This window comes from Halichondria panicea, chromosome 17 (genome assembly GCF_963675165.1).
Source record: "Halichondria panicea chromosome 17, odHalPani1.1, whole genome shotgun sequence".
NCBI lineage: Eukaryota > Metazoa > Porifera > Demospongiae > Suberitida > Halichondriidae > Halichondria > Halichondria panicea.
In genome coordinates this window covers 1,727,264-1,740,106 of record NC_087393.1, presented here as the reverse complement: position 1 = coordinate 1,740,106, position 12,843 = coordinate 1,727,264, and the positions used below count along the sequence as shown (strand labels likewise).

General features: G+C 41.1%; 3 protein-coding genes across 4 annotated transcripts; 2 read left to right on the top strand and 1 right to left on the bottom strand.

Moving 5' to 3' along the window:
* The first annotated feature begins 1 nt into the window (after position 1).
* On the top strand, positions 2-1,883 carry LOC135350824 (ankyrin repeat domain-containing protein 54-like). Its single transcript, XM_064549675.1, has 7 exons — positions 2-246; positions 349-396; positions 635-733; positions 842-913; positions 1,062-1,109; positions 1,344-1,585; positions 1,740-1,883. The coding sequence occupies exons 1-7, from the start codon at positions 66-68 to the stop codon at positions 1,833-1,835; spliced, it is 786 nt and encodes a 261-aa protein (XP_064405745.1). The 5' UTR covers positions 2-65; the 3' UTR covers positions 1,836-1,883.
* Positions 1,884-1,996: 113 nt separating this feature from the next.
* On the bottom strand, positions 1,997-11,046 carry LOC135350767 (formin-like protein 3). 2 transcript variants are annotated; one of them, XM_064549600.1, is made up of 25 exons: positions 10,906-11,046; positions 10,341-10,567; positions 10,018-10,185; positions 9,491-9,555; positions 9,083-9,166; positions 8,669-8,977; positions 8,445-8,495; positions 8,194-8,292; positions 7,880-8,026; positions 7,516-7,632; positions 7,183-7,314; positions 6,979-7,050; positions 6,622-6,804; positions 6,196-6,445; positions 5,971-6,104; positions 5,729-5,840; positions 5,535-5,594; positions 5,233-5,360; positions 4,884-5,039; positions 4,584-4,652; positions 4,347-4,427; positions 3,987-4,113; positions 3,510-3,609; positions 3,068-3,233; positions 1,997-2,783 (listed from the first exon to the last, which is right to left on the bottom strand). In XM_064549600.1, the coding sequence occupies exons 2-25, from the start codon at positions 10,564-10,566 to the stop codon at positions 2,100-2,102; spliced, it is 3,720 nt and encodes a 1,239-aa protein (XP_064405670.1). In that variant the 5' UTR covers position 10,567; positions 10,906-11,046; the 3' UTR covers positions 1,997-2,099. The 2 variants fall into 2 exon arrangements, with proteins under 2 accessions (XP_064405670.1, XP_064405671.1); XM_064549601.1 differs by lacking the exon at positions 10,906-11,046 and adding an exon at positions 10,656-10,800.
* On the top strand, positions 11,039-12,843 carry LOC135350827 (large ribosomal subunit protein eL38). Its single transcript, XM_064549679.1, has 5 exons — positions 11,039-11,102; positions 11,350-11,386; positions 11,507-11,567; positions 12,290-12,412; positions 12,700-12,843. The coding sequence occupies exons 2-5, from the start codon at positions 11,384-11,386 to the stop codon at positions 12,744-12,746; spliced, it is 234 nt and encodes a 77-aa protein (XP_064405749.1). The 5' UTR covers positions 11,039-11,102; positions 11,350-11,383; the 3' UTR covers positions 12,747-12,843.

The window sequence follows — 12,843 nt, the reverse complement described above, 5'->3', positions numbered from 1 at the left end:
TTGTGCCCTCGATAAAACACCGCAGGTTAATAACAAGGGCGGCATTAAAACGAAGATGCAGAAAGATGAGCAAATCTTACCTTCATCTGAGTAAGGATATTGGTGAACTAAAGAGACTAGAATCACTGGAATGCTCGCAACCCAGTGGTTCTCAAACTAGTCATGCTGGGAAGATGAAAAACAAGAGCCCTGGGGCTAGGGGTAGCTCAAGATCTAAAAAAGACTTACTGGGAAGAGAATACTTGGGTACATAAACACAGTTTTATTATAGTATAGTAATTAATGCGGTATTGTGTGTTGTTGTTATACATGTGCGAACATAACTGTTAACGGTCCTCTTTTTTTCAGCGTCCAGGAAACTACGACATGCGGCGTCGGATGGATCCTATGAAAATGGTTGTGTGTATAATTATACATATATTATACGTAGTTCTTCATGTGTAAGGAACCTATAGCTATACCTATGTCGATCCCCAAAATTTCTTATCGATCCCTAACAGTATACGTACGTACATAGCTCATGTAGTTGTTGCTTCATTTCTGCCTGTATAATTATTACATCTCTGCCTCTTAAATCTGGTCAGCCCCCCAATTGCTAATCATTATAGGCCTCTTGTTTGTATTTTATTTATAGTTCTGGAACTTGTTAAGAAAGGAGCTAATGTGAAAACAGCGGACGATAAAGGAAGAACACCCCTCCATTTTGCTGCTTGCCGGGGAGACGCTAACATGGGTAGGTGTGCCTCAGGCTATAAATACAGGTGTCATTGTAGGTCCCTCGTGTTCTTGTGAGAAGTGTATTTGTTGAGCTTGGCCGTTAAGCTTGTCTATCTCTCCTTAGTAAAGCTCCTAATTTCGTATGGTGGATCTGTCAATCAGAAAGACTGCATTGGAAACACACCTCTTCATCTAGGTAACACAATTAATGTAATGGTGAACTTTTTTGGATTTCATACTGTACTCGATAGAATCACAGATTTGAATGTACGAATTCAATTGGTTTATGTGTGATACATTTTTGTCTTAGTCAGGCACAGTTTGTATTTTCATTCCCCCCCCAGCTTGCTGCACAAATCATGTAGGAGTTGTCACGGCATTGTTGAAAGCTGGTACGTTGTGTAGTTACATGCATAATCAAAGCGAGTCATTATGTGATTATTGCTGTGCTGTGTTTAACTTGATAAGACCTGTATCCGAAAAGTTTCAAGGGTGCATTCTGTACTGTAGCTGTTACAGACAAATATATTTCTCAGATCTAGTATACTGCTTTTCATATAAATTTATATGAAACAGTGTTTTGTGAGATCATGAACACCGTCATTGAGATATCGCCATACCTACAGGTACCAATGTAAATGCAGTGGACTCCCGAGGTATGACTCCCCTTCACCTCGCCCAGTCTCGTCTTAGACTAGCCCGAAAGAGTGACGATGAGGGTGGTATGCCACTATCCCGAAAAGCCGAGATGGTGAAGATTGTCGAGATGGTGCATCAGTACCTCTCAGTTACACATAGCGATAAAGATGAAGTGGAGGAACTGGACAGGCTAGCAGGACAGCTCAGTATCTCGGAAACGACTGATCAGGTGTGCAATTGTGCACAACTGTGGCGATCTTAGCGATCTTATATTTAATACCCTGGTGGTACAGTTAAAATTGAGCCTTCCAAATGAATGGTAGACTTGTGAAGTATCTGAAAAGCTTACTTTGAGTATTAATAATCTCTTCCTATTGCTTTAGGTGGAGGAAGTACAGAAGCTGTTGGAGAGTTTCACATCACTGACGATTGAGAAGAGAGGAGACAGAACAGTGCATACAGCTGATGAACCTTCTTAGCTAGTTCAGTGCAAAATTGTCACACAGTTTAATTTTTTGACCACCTGATTTAAATTCTACGTATAATAATATAGAATCTAGGAGGCTTGACATTAACAGCATGGCAACGTTAACTGTACCAGGCCAGCATATAATTACACAGTATATACATCAAGAGTTAACCAGTCTATAATAATTATTGCATGTATATATACATAAAATGGTAAATATATGGTTTACAGGGTGCATGGAAATTTAAATAAAACGATTACATGTAGTTACAAATCATGCAGTGAGTCCATTCGACATCATGGAGTAATAGTCATTTTCTTCTAACAGCTGGGTCTGTGAGCCAGTCACTCCTTTCGTGGGGTAGTCTCTTGATGGTATCACCTCATCTTCATCTACGTATCCCTCAGGGTATGCATTGTCTGTGTGGTAGTCTTTAGGGGGTAGGTACACTTCAGGTGTTTCCTCAGGGTATCCATTCATTAGCAGACTATGTACAGAGCTTGCTATACTGCGATCTTCCTCGAGGGTGGAATCGTGTAGTAGAAAACCCTCTTTAGGGCTGAGTTGGTCTAGTCCGGAATCAGGTGACAGTGCTCGCTCTGGCTGGTCATCCTCTTGTTCTTTGCTGTCCTCCTTAGTCGGGGATTTTTTCAACCATGGCAATCGTTCCTGTAGATTAAGATGATGTATTCCTTTCTCCCGTATATCGTGTGCTTCAGCCTCGAGATCTTGCACAACTTCACCCCTAGAAAGAGGCCGTGTCACACCGTCTTCGTCCCTCTCATCAAGTTGCTCCGCCCCTTTGCGTATGTTCTTGGAGCGAGCAGCTGCCTCTGCTGCAGCCTCGGATGCGAGGCTGGCTAGGGCATTTTTGGGTTCGGTATCGTCATCCTTCTTAAGAAGGTCAATCATTGTCCTCCGTCGCCGTTTGGAAGCATGATTATCTTGGACTGCTTTCTGTGGAATTAGAAGCAGCAGTAAAAATACAAACGTTATATTACATATACTAGCCTCGATCCCAGGCCAAGTTTTTTCTTTTATATGCGCAGACAACTGGTACCAGGCCTAGTTGTTCGCCTAACCGTTATAAAAGCGAAAACTCGGCCTGGGATCGAGGCTATACATATACATATGCTATTTTGAATCTATAGTTGCAGTAATCAATCCAGCATTTTCTAGTACCAGCGAGGCACATGGTCTAACTGTATTATTTGAATATTGAGTACCAGTAGTCTACTGACCTTCCATTCTTTGATAAAGTTGGCGAATATCCCGAAGAAGTCGGAGGGGTCAGTCTGCTTGGGGCTCTCGTCAAACATGAGGCACACCTCTCTGTAAGCATCTTCCATCTTGGCATAGGTCTCCACTACAAGGTCGACCTTCCTTTTGGCAAGGTTGAAATAGCTGTGAGCAGCCATTAAGAATAATATACACATGTACTCAACATTCGTTCTTCAGTATATTGACCGGTAGAGTATTATTATCATACAACTTGTTTTGTAGAGATTTGAATTACAGTGTAACAGCACTAACTTCGTAGAATACTGAATTTAATCACTACCTTAGCCCAAAAGAATACAAGTCTGAATGGATACAAGTCATATGTATTGAACGCTACAGGCAATGATTACATGCTCCATGGCCAACTACCGTACGTGAATTTCTCAATAGGGTAAGGATATGAATATGATGAAGTTGCTCGGTTCCTTTTGCCTCTCCTCAGAGACGTCCTCCAGCCCCTTTTTAAGTATCTCGACATCCTCATTCAGCAGCTGCATTGACACTGGAGAGGGAGGGAGGGGTCAATGAGTAACTTATGTACGTGTGTAGTAAACAGAAAAGTCTACACATGCATTATCTGCGGCAAAATAGTTTACTAGCAACCTTTAGCACCCCAAAAACTGGTCGCAAAACTTTACACAGGAGAGCATAATTATGTGCGTATGAACTTGGCTTGAAAGTACATAAATTAATACAGGCACTGCAATGTCAGCATTATAATAATAATTATGATGGAGCGAATGGAATAGTGTACCCAAAAAAAAACAGAAGATGTCAATCCCGCACACCAAAATTAATGCACCTACGTACATGTACGTACTAGGAGTTAGAGTGGTATAATAGCAATACAACAGCATGTACGCTTATCACGTGACCTACCTTGACAGGCCTTGTCCACACTGAGGTCATCATAGAAGGTCAGTACGTTGGGGTACACCATCTCCACCACATGCACTATATAGTGTAGAAGAGTCTGTTTGCGATCCATTGACTTAGTGTCAGCAATCTGAGGGTATTGAGTACACAGTAACGTAACTACTGGTCTGAAAAGAACACGGCTTTATAATTCTATATCCGTACTATTACAACTGTTTTGGTGAGAACACAATTTTGGCGATTTGGTGAACCTATACATAGGGATTGTCAACAAGATTTGTTTCGATTATCTCATTGGCCAAAACTGCCATAAATAATTATTAAGGCTGATCTCACAACAACAATAATGCAGGTCAGCCATACCCTGCCGAGTGACTCCAGTTTGAATCCGTACACTGCTCCTCTGCGACTGCTGTTCATGTAGTTACCAAATGCCAGGATGATCTGCAACAATAAGCAGTGTGTAAGTATCACTACACACAAGCAGTGTGTAAGTATCTATCACTACACACCACATGTTATAGCTATAATTAGTAATCATGGGATACTTCATAGCACACTCACTGCACTGTCACATGTATAGCTATGTTGATGGCATACCTCAAATACTTTCTTGAGTCGGCTACTGCGGAAGATGGAGAGAGAGGCAGACAGCACACCCTCTATTAGCTGTAAGAGAGGTGGAATAAGTTCTTGTTATTATAACTTAGTTTACAATGCTATTTTGGTGAACATTATAATTTAGCAGAGAACCGCCAATCTTCTGCTTAAAGTACATAGTTCGTGAAGAATAATGATAGTCTGGCAATTTTCATGAAACTATCCCAACAACACTTCATATAATGCTCGGAATACTGAACATACGTACACTCTACTGTCAGAAGTAGCTGACCAACTTACTGGTTTAGTGGAGCTGAGCAGCTCATCAAAATTGCCCATGTAGGCCATGCAATTGAGCCGTGCCTCGTATCTTTCTATCTTGGCCAGCTGGTACATAAACTGGTCGGCCTCAGAGAAGTTGTCATAGAGCTGGGCGCTCTTAGCAAGATCCTTGAGCTGTAGGAAAAATACAAACACATCATGGTTTGTCATGCGCACATCAATCAAACAAACGTATCTCTCACAATAGCTATGTTGGAACTACTATAATTATTATATAGGCCAAGAAAGATCAGAGTGCACAATGAACGGATCAATTTCTGAATCAATAGATAATTTACAGGCTCTGATGATACACAATGATACGTACCTCATCTTCAGTTGGTATAAACTTGAGTAGTAGTTCACAATACTCTCCCGACAGTCCATCCAAGTCTGTTTGAAGGATAAAGTCTCTGATCTCAACAGCCGAATGCCCAATCCTCCGCTTGGCAATGACTATAGCAGGGAAAATGGAATGTGGTCAGCGGCCAGCACTTACTGTTACAGTAATAGAGATTGCATATGTGTGATGACTAGCTAGTATACAGAGGTAGAGGGGAGTTCGAAAATTTTACATTGTTCCACGTTAAGCCTTTTTGGCAACGTTACATTAGTTAATAATTGGCTCACCCAAGTTCCTTGCTCTTCGGCTATCAATGAGGGACACTTCTTCAGCGAGTTTTTTCTTGTCTGTAAACAAACAAAACAATTACTCGTAAATTTGGCAGACCACATGTGAGGTTTGTCAATTTCAAGTGAATTTATAGTTACATTGCGAGTCAGAAATAATTATAGGCTACGCTATACAGTCAGTGTGTACTTACTCTTGTTCCTTTTGGAGGACTTTTCATCATTTTTCTTGAATCTCTTGACCTGAAAGAGAGTTTCAAACTCGGAGAAATCTACCGACTCAATAATAGCCTCGTCATTTAGTTCCTGCATGAGGTGACAGTACTAATAATCAAAGTGAAGATGTCAGCATAGTTGCTACATACAAATCGTAGATGGGACAACGGCCCAAGATTATGTTGTGGATAAGCACATGACTCGTAAATTTTCGCCTGACCTTGAAGATGGTTTGTCCCGGATTCCTCACTGGGATCCAGTTGAGCATGGGCAGAGGGACGTTGGGTATCACTGGCTTCTTGAGGGGCACTCCAGGCCTGCCCCCACCAATCAGTGGGGGAGGGGGTACACTTCCTGTGGGGTGGGGCAAATGCATGATTGTGGTGAAGATGTCACGATACAGAAGTGTAATGTACAGTACACTCTGTTAACCACACTCACTTACCAAATGGTACAGGTGGTGGTGGTGGTATGAGTGATCCATCAGGGTCCATGACGGGGGGTAGAGGGGGCGGGGCAGGGATGTTTGTCGCCATGGGGGGTGCTCCGGTATCCACCCCTTCCCCACTCTCAGAGGGTGGTGGAGTGGAATCAAACTTTCCTTCCACCTTATATTTGAACTTGCTAAGAGCTTCCACTTGTTCCTGAAGGTCACTAAGTTTGGCTTCAGTCGTCTGGAGGTTCTTGTTCTCTTCCTGTATATGTTAGGAAAATCCAACCTCGTAGAATAATCAACCAACTAAAATTCGTACAACTTCAACTTAGTAAAAATTCTAATCTGAATAAATGTTTTTATATTTTCATGTACATATATACATACAACAAGAACTATACAGACATCGACATTATCGAGCGCTGTGTTTTGACCTACCAGTAGTTTCTCCACCCTCTCCTGTAGTTCGCTGGTGTGCTCGTGGTAGCGTTTGTTGGCCTCCTCCAGTTGTTTCTTCTCTGTTGCCAACTCGTCTCTCTCCAGTTTGACTGAGAGGAGATCATTAACGCTCTCATTGAGGTAGCTTATCCTCTCTCGCTGGTGCTCATACTTGTCTATCAGCTGCAGAGGGGAGAGGTGGTGTGTGTGTGTGTGTGTGTAGTTATGGGCTGATGGGGACATGCAGCTAACATGAATTAAACCATGAGCATGGTTACGTGGTGGAATCATAATTACTAGACAAATTAAGGGATAGCTGTAGAGATACGTATGTTGCTGGGTAACATATAATAACACCTTCTTTGTTTGATTGTAGAGTGCAGTGCGGTCCAGATCGGCCTCGTGAAGAGTTCTCTGTGTCTCTTCCAACTATACAAACGGAAACAACTGAATGAAAGTCGATCACCCAGCACATACATACGTACGTACGTACAGAAATAAATTGATCGAAGTGACAGGGTCTAAGTAAAAGAAAATTTCTAGTGAGCTACAACTACGTACATTCTCCTGCAGACTCCAGACCCGGCCCTTAGTGACAGCCAGGTCGTCCATAAACTGCTGGACACTGATGAAGTTTCCCTCCCACTCTTTCAGCTCGTGAAGTACTCGCTCGTCCTGTCGCCCGTGGAGAGACTATGTGGAGTGTGTGAGGGGGAGGGGCAATAAGAGCACAATCAGGGGATGTGGGGGTGTACATTGTGAGTGTGTAGAGTGTAGGGGGTGGCATATGCATCAGTTACTCTGAATAATGATAATTGGCCCTGTCTTAATCCTAATCAATCACCCTGCTCATATACATGTACTCAGTACATAGTTAAACGTTGTGTATCTTACTCTTTCCACTTCCTCTGTGTTGAAACCAGCCTCCAGAAACTCGTGTTGATGAAACACCTTTGCATTGGGACCTCTTGTTGTTTGAACCACAGTGTTGATGAAGCACAGAGCAGCGGCCTACAGTGACAATGGCAACGAACGCACTCAAATAACAATTAACAGTACAAGAGTTGCTAACTTGGATATACACCTTCTCCCTACAAACTTGAAATTAACCGACTGATCAAATTAATTAATTCTGCTTGATAGATAATTATATAGCTTCCTCCATACTATCTGAACATATCTCTCTATGTGAATCTCGTACTGTTTTGTTGCAATGGCTTCATTTAAGGTACACAAAACAAACTAGTTGGTCTCTTACCTGAAAGTTTGGATCCACAGGTTCGTTTACGAGTGAGGAAACGAGGAGCTGAAACCTGGTTCTTTCTTTCATGATGGCTCTGAGGTAGTCGAATGCCTGCATGACTTTCTTGTGCCCTCCTGTGGCCAATAGGAATGTCACCATCATCTGGGGAGATGGAATAAAGAACGATTATATAAGATGACTCAGTTGAATTCTACAATAAATTTAAAGCTGCTGATTGCGAGAGAGAGGCACCATTATCAACTTCCTACAAACACTCATGCATATACCCAAATACAGCTATAGAGTATCCCTCGTGCTATGTATCTCACCTTGAGAATAAGGACCTTAGTGCGAGTGCTCTCACTGTTCAGACAGTATGCCAGCACGCACAGACTCGGGTCGTACTTCAACACTGCATTGAACCCTTCCTATAACAAAGCGAATGTAGCATAATTATGATCGAGTTAATAGCAATATCAAGAGATTTTCATTCAACCTATTAGTAACCTGTTACTCAGGCTCCTTTGACAGCTACTCTAAGTGTATTATAATGGGTTCATATGCAGAGATATTGACTTACTCTGTGGCTTGTGAGAGCCTTCAGACACAAGAGAGCAATGTAAAGATACGTCTATTATAGGAAGAAACAAGTCATAATTAAGGTACATAATTATTGTGCTGACTACAAAATAAGCCCATTCACCAAGGCTAAACAAAACTCTTGAGAATAGAATGTACATTTCGATCGAAAAAGTACTCAAGTTACGAGCACCCAAAGTTAGCTATACATGTATCTTCACTCACAGGTTCTCTCTCCAGCACTGTATACTTCTTTGGGTTCTTGCGAGGCACAGAGTATGGGTTATCAGCCAGGTCTTTTATGAGATCAATCAGTGCAACATGGCCATGATTGGGAGTATTAACAAACTCCTCCACCCATGAATCGTTTGGATTTGTTCGCAAATCAACTTCAAGGTTCTTAAGCACTTTTGCAAGAGGCTGGAGATTCTGAAGGTGTTTTTTCCTCGGGTGTTTTTCTTTGAGCTGTGGCTGGGCATGCCTGACTAACTGCTCAATGTAGAAGACACAGGCAATACCAGCTTGAAGCTCTTGCTGCAGGGAAATTTAAGTCAATTACAACGTACATACGTACACACGTACACACATAAGTGAATCATTCTAGTAATGTATTTATTATTAGCAAGAGCATTTGCATACCTGGGCTAATATGAGACTCCATTTTTGCTCTGGAGTTCTCTTGTTGATTTCGGCAACTTTCTCTGGTGAGAGATGCAGCCTCTCCTACAGTAAAAACAAATCCAAAATGAATTGACTAACTGGAGCAAAATAATGTCAATGCAATTAGGTAAAGATCCTTAATGAAATTATTGCAGAAAAGTATGCCAGTATTCAGAAGGAAGACTCTACACCCATACACACATCAGCAGTGAAAGGGACCAGCACAAGCATTGAGTTTAGCAGCCAAAGCAATCTTCATCTGACATCACATGCGACTACGGATACTGTTACTAAGCAATTACTATGCAACCCAATGTGTCATACTTGTATGTATTGTATGATGTATTGTACGTATGTATTGTAATACACAAGGAGCAATTAACTTACCACTAGCCTGTCGAACAGAGCATTCAGTACATCATCACTTGGTAATGGTTGGTTTGATTGCAGAACTGTGGCGAGGAAACACAAGTATCTCACATTGCCAGATTGACTTGATTAAATACAGAGTGTAAGAAACATATATACATCAAACATCATGGATAGTACTAGGAGCCAGCACCATGCAAAGAAAAGATGACTGTATTCGGAAATGAAATACTGCACAGATTTATAGCTATGAGTGTACTGTATGAGAAAGCATCCCATAGACACAGACTGGTCATTTATCCCATGGATGCAAGTGAGTACAAACAGTTACAACTAGCCACACAAGCTCCTACTAGGTTAATGGTTCATGGGATGTACATACACTTAAAACAGAGCCAGTACCAAAGTGTATGAAAATGGTCTAAAATGTCAAAAACAGGGAAATTTGAATTCTATATACCAACATTTTTTGCTAATGCATTCTAGGCCGTGATTCCGTGCAAGTTTTGGGTGTCATGCTGTATAATTTGAATATTATCTCCCACCTTCTGCATTTCCAGGTGCACTAACAGCTTGCTTCAGTTTAAGATGCTCTCTCTCCCTCGGCAGCTTGGAGGATTGCCTAGGAACAGAACTTTGGGAAAGGGAACTTGTCAGAGCAGGTGACGTTCCTCTTGAGGAAAACTGCTGATTGGGCAGCATTCCAGTGACTCCTGAAAAAGTAAACCCATCTACTAGCTGTGTAAAATTAGTATTTAGCAACTGGACATGGTTGTTGCGTTCATTGTGTCATCTGCTAAGACACATTCGTTGGCAAAAACATTATTGGCATGTTCGTCGACATCTAAGTTACCATCCATGTACTCACCTCCCACCCTTGTTACATTACTCCTCATTTCCTGCTCCCTAAAGTTGTCTTCTCTAGCAGCTGCCAGTCTCTGATGACTGCTCTCAGGGCGTTTGGACTTCCTGTGATGCCTGGGGGCAGATTGGGCTGTAAGAGGGGAGGTGGTCCATTGCTTTGTGGACATGGAGCGTCTAAAAGGTACATCTTGTACATGGACTTGAATAGGGTGATCTTCATAGCTGGCCATACTGTGTGTGTGGCGGGAGGAAGGGAGATAGTGTAAGGACATGTGATTCATAGTGTCTAAAACTATGACCAGTGTTCACTTTGAGTCACCCGTGAATTTGTATCTTCTCTTGCTTGTAATAAAACTAGTCTTACAGACACAGGACATAAATTATAGAGTAAAGTAGCTTGTCTGCACAAACACTTGTAAGACAGCTCAGCTATATACTCTACAAGCACTTGTATTAATTTACTGAACTATAGCTAGACGACAGGCAAGGTGATACTACAGGCTGCACAGCTAACTAGCTACAACACAACCTGCTACAATAATTGGGTTGCTATTGAATGTGGTGCTTACCTGATTAGTGGTGAATCATCCCACTATATAGTACTAGAGGGCTTTGTTTTGTCCTGTTTTCAGTGCAGCTTGGGTGTTGTTGCTCAAAAGGTGGGCAGGGCTGGTTGTTTTTTCAACGGGTGCCACGCCCCTCTTTGCAAATCATATTGCACATGCGCATTGCAATAGCCTTTCTCTTTGGGACCACGTGGTTGAAGGTGAGTTAGTAATTTTATCTACAGTAATCCACTGTACCTATGCATCCATTCTCCAATGTTAATAGTAAATAAGATTTTGCTCAAACTCATGTTACTGATGTACTTTGGTTAGTAGGCACTTTTATTATCAACTCTTGGCTAAGGGCTAATTATTGAACTGTATAATTATTTGTACTGTACGTTTGTTGTACACATTGTATAGTGCTTGCCAGTCAGTCAGTCAGTTCTGTCTTTTTTCACTTCACAGACTCGTCCATTCGACCGTGACCCATTGTTTAGCCATGGTAAAAAGAAGTAGATTTACATAAAAATATTCAGAATAGTCTTGTGTACATTTATTATACAACCCTTTACGTTACATAAGATATCTCTAAGTACCATGAAATAATGTTTTGTGTGTACAGCCGAAGAAGATTGAAGAGATCAAGGACTTCCTTATCACAGCGAGAAGGAAGGATGCAAAATGTGAGTACGTAATCATACGTAATCATTCTAAATTATAGCACTGGAAATGGTGCTTATTTGGAGATGTAAAATAAATATGGATCTAAAGTTGAATAGGCGTGGCTTAACAAAGCTCAAATTTAGCTCGAAGAACTGACCTCTCAATCTCAAGATCTACTTAGCTGTGGTCCTACCCTGCCTAGTATAGTAGTATAAGGTTAATAAGCGAAGTATAAGCAATGACATTCTGCATGTTTACTGCTTTAAAGAACTTTTTGAGGCCATGGAAGCATGCAGTGCCATGTACGTTGTACATTCTATTATATGGCAAAGCACCACAAAAAAATAATAAACATTTCGAAATGGTAGAACAGAAAAATAATTGGTGCTTGTATTAGGGTGGTTCTATAATTAGAACGACTACGGTATGAGCATATGAGCTTTTATAATTGATAACGTATAGCAGTTTAGTTGGTGCATTTGGCGAACCTAGGCGAGTGTCTCCGATTTAACTTCATGATCATGTGGTAAAAACGGCCAATTATGGTTCAATTGCCTCATTCACCAAATAATACCCGCTATACGATATTGCACCATGTAGTCTATTTAAGGTGCATCTGTCATGTGTCATCTCACTAGATGTGTACTATGTCTTTTGCTTTACTGTAAAAATGTATATGTAGTAGCTCGCTTGAAAAGAAGGGTTGTTCATAAAAACAATTTAAAGCCTTTGCTTGTTACAGCTGTAAAAATTATGAAGACTAAAGACAAGGTGAAGTTCAAGGTTCGATGCTCCAAGTACCTCTACACACTGGTGGTTACTGACAAAGAAAAGGCAGACAAACTGAAGCAGTCCCTACCTCCAGGTACATGATTGCTGAGTGTTATTCAATGTATGCTTGATATTTTTAAAAAATTAACCACCTTTTTTGTGAAAGCCCAGCCCAGCATAATTATGTAGATGGCTGCTGTTAAATCGAATGCCTCTCAGGAACTACTACGTACCTGTCCTTGAATATTTTTAGTGTACACCATGCCCATTGTATGTCCATCTCACTGTAATAATATGTAGGTTACTTCAGATACACTTGCGTTACATTCATATTAATTGACGTATGTTTATATCAATAATATTATTATGTTCTTTTCCCAGATTTGGCTGTGAAAGAATTGAGCAAGAGTGGCAAGAAGAACAATTAACTGATCAGTTGTATGTTTTGGTGTTTGCTTCTACGTATTAATTGCCTTTTTATGACGATGAAGTTCATTTCTCACTATTAACCAATAAGCAAAATAA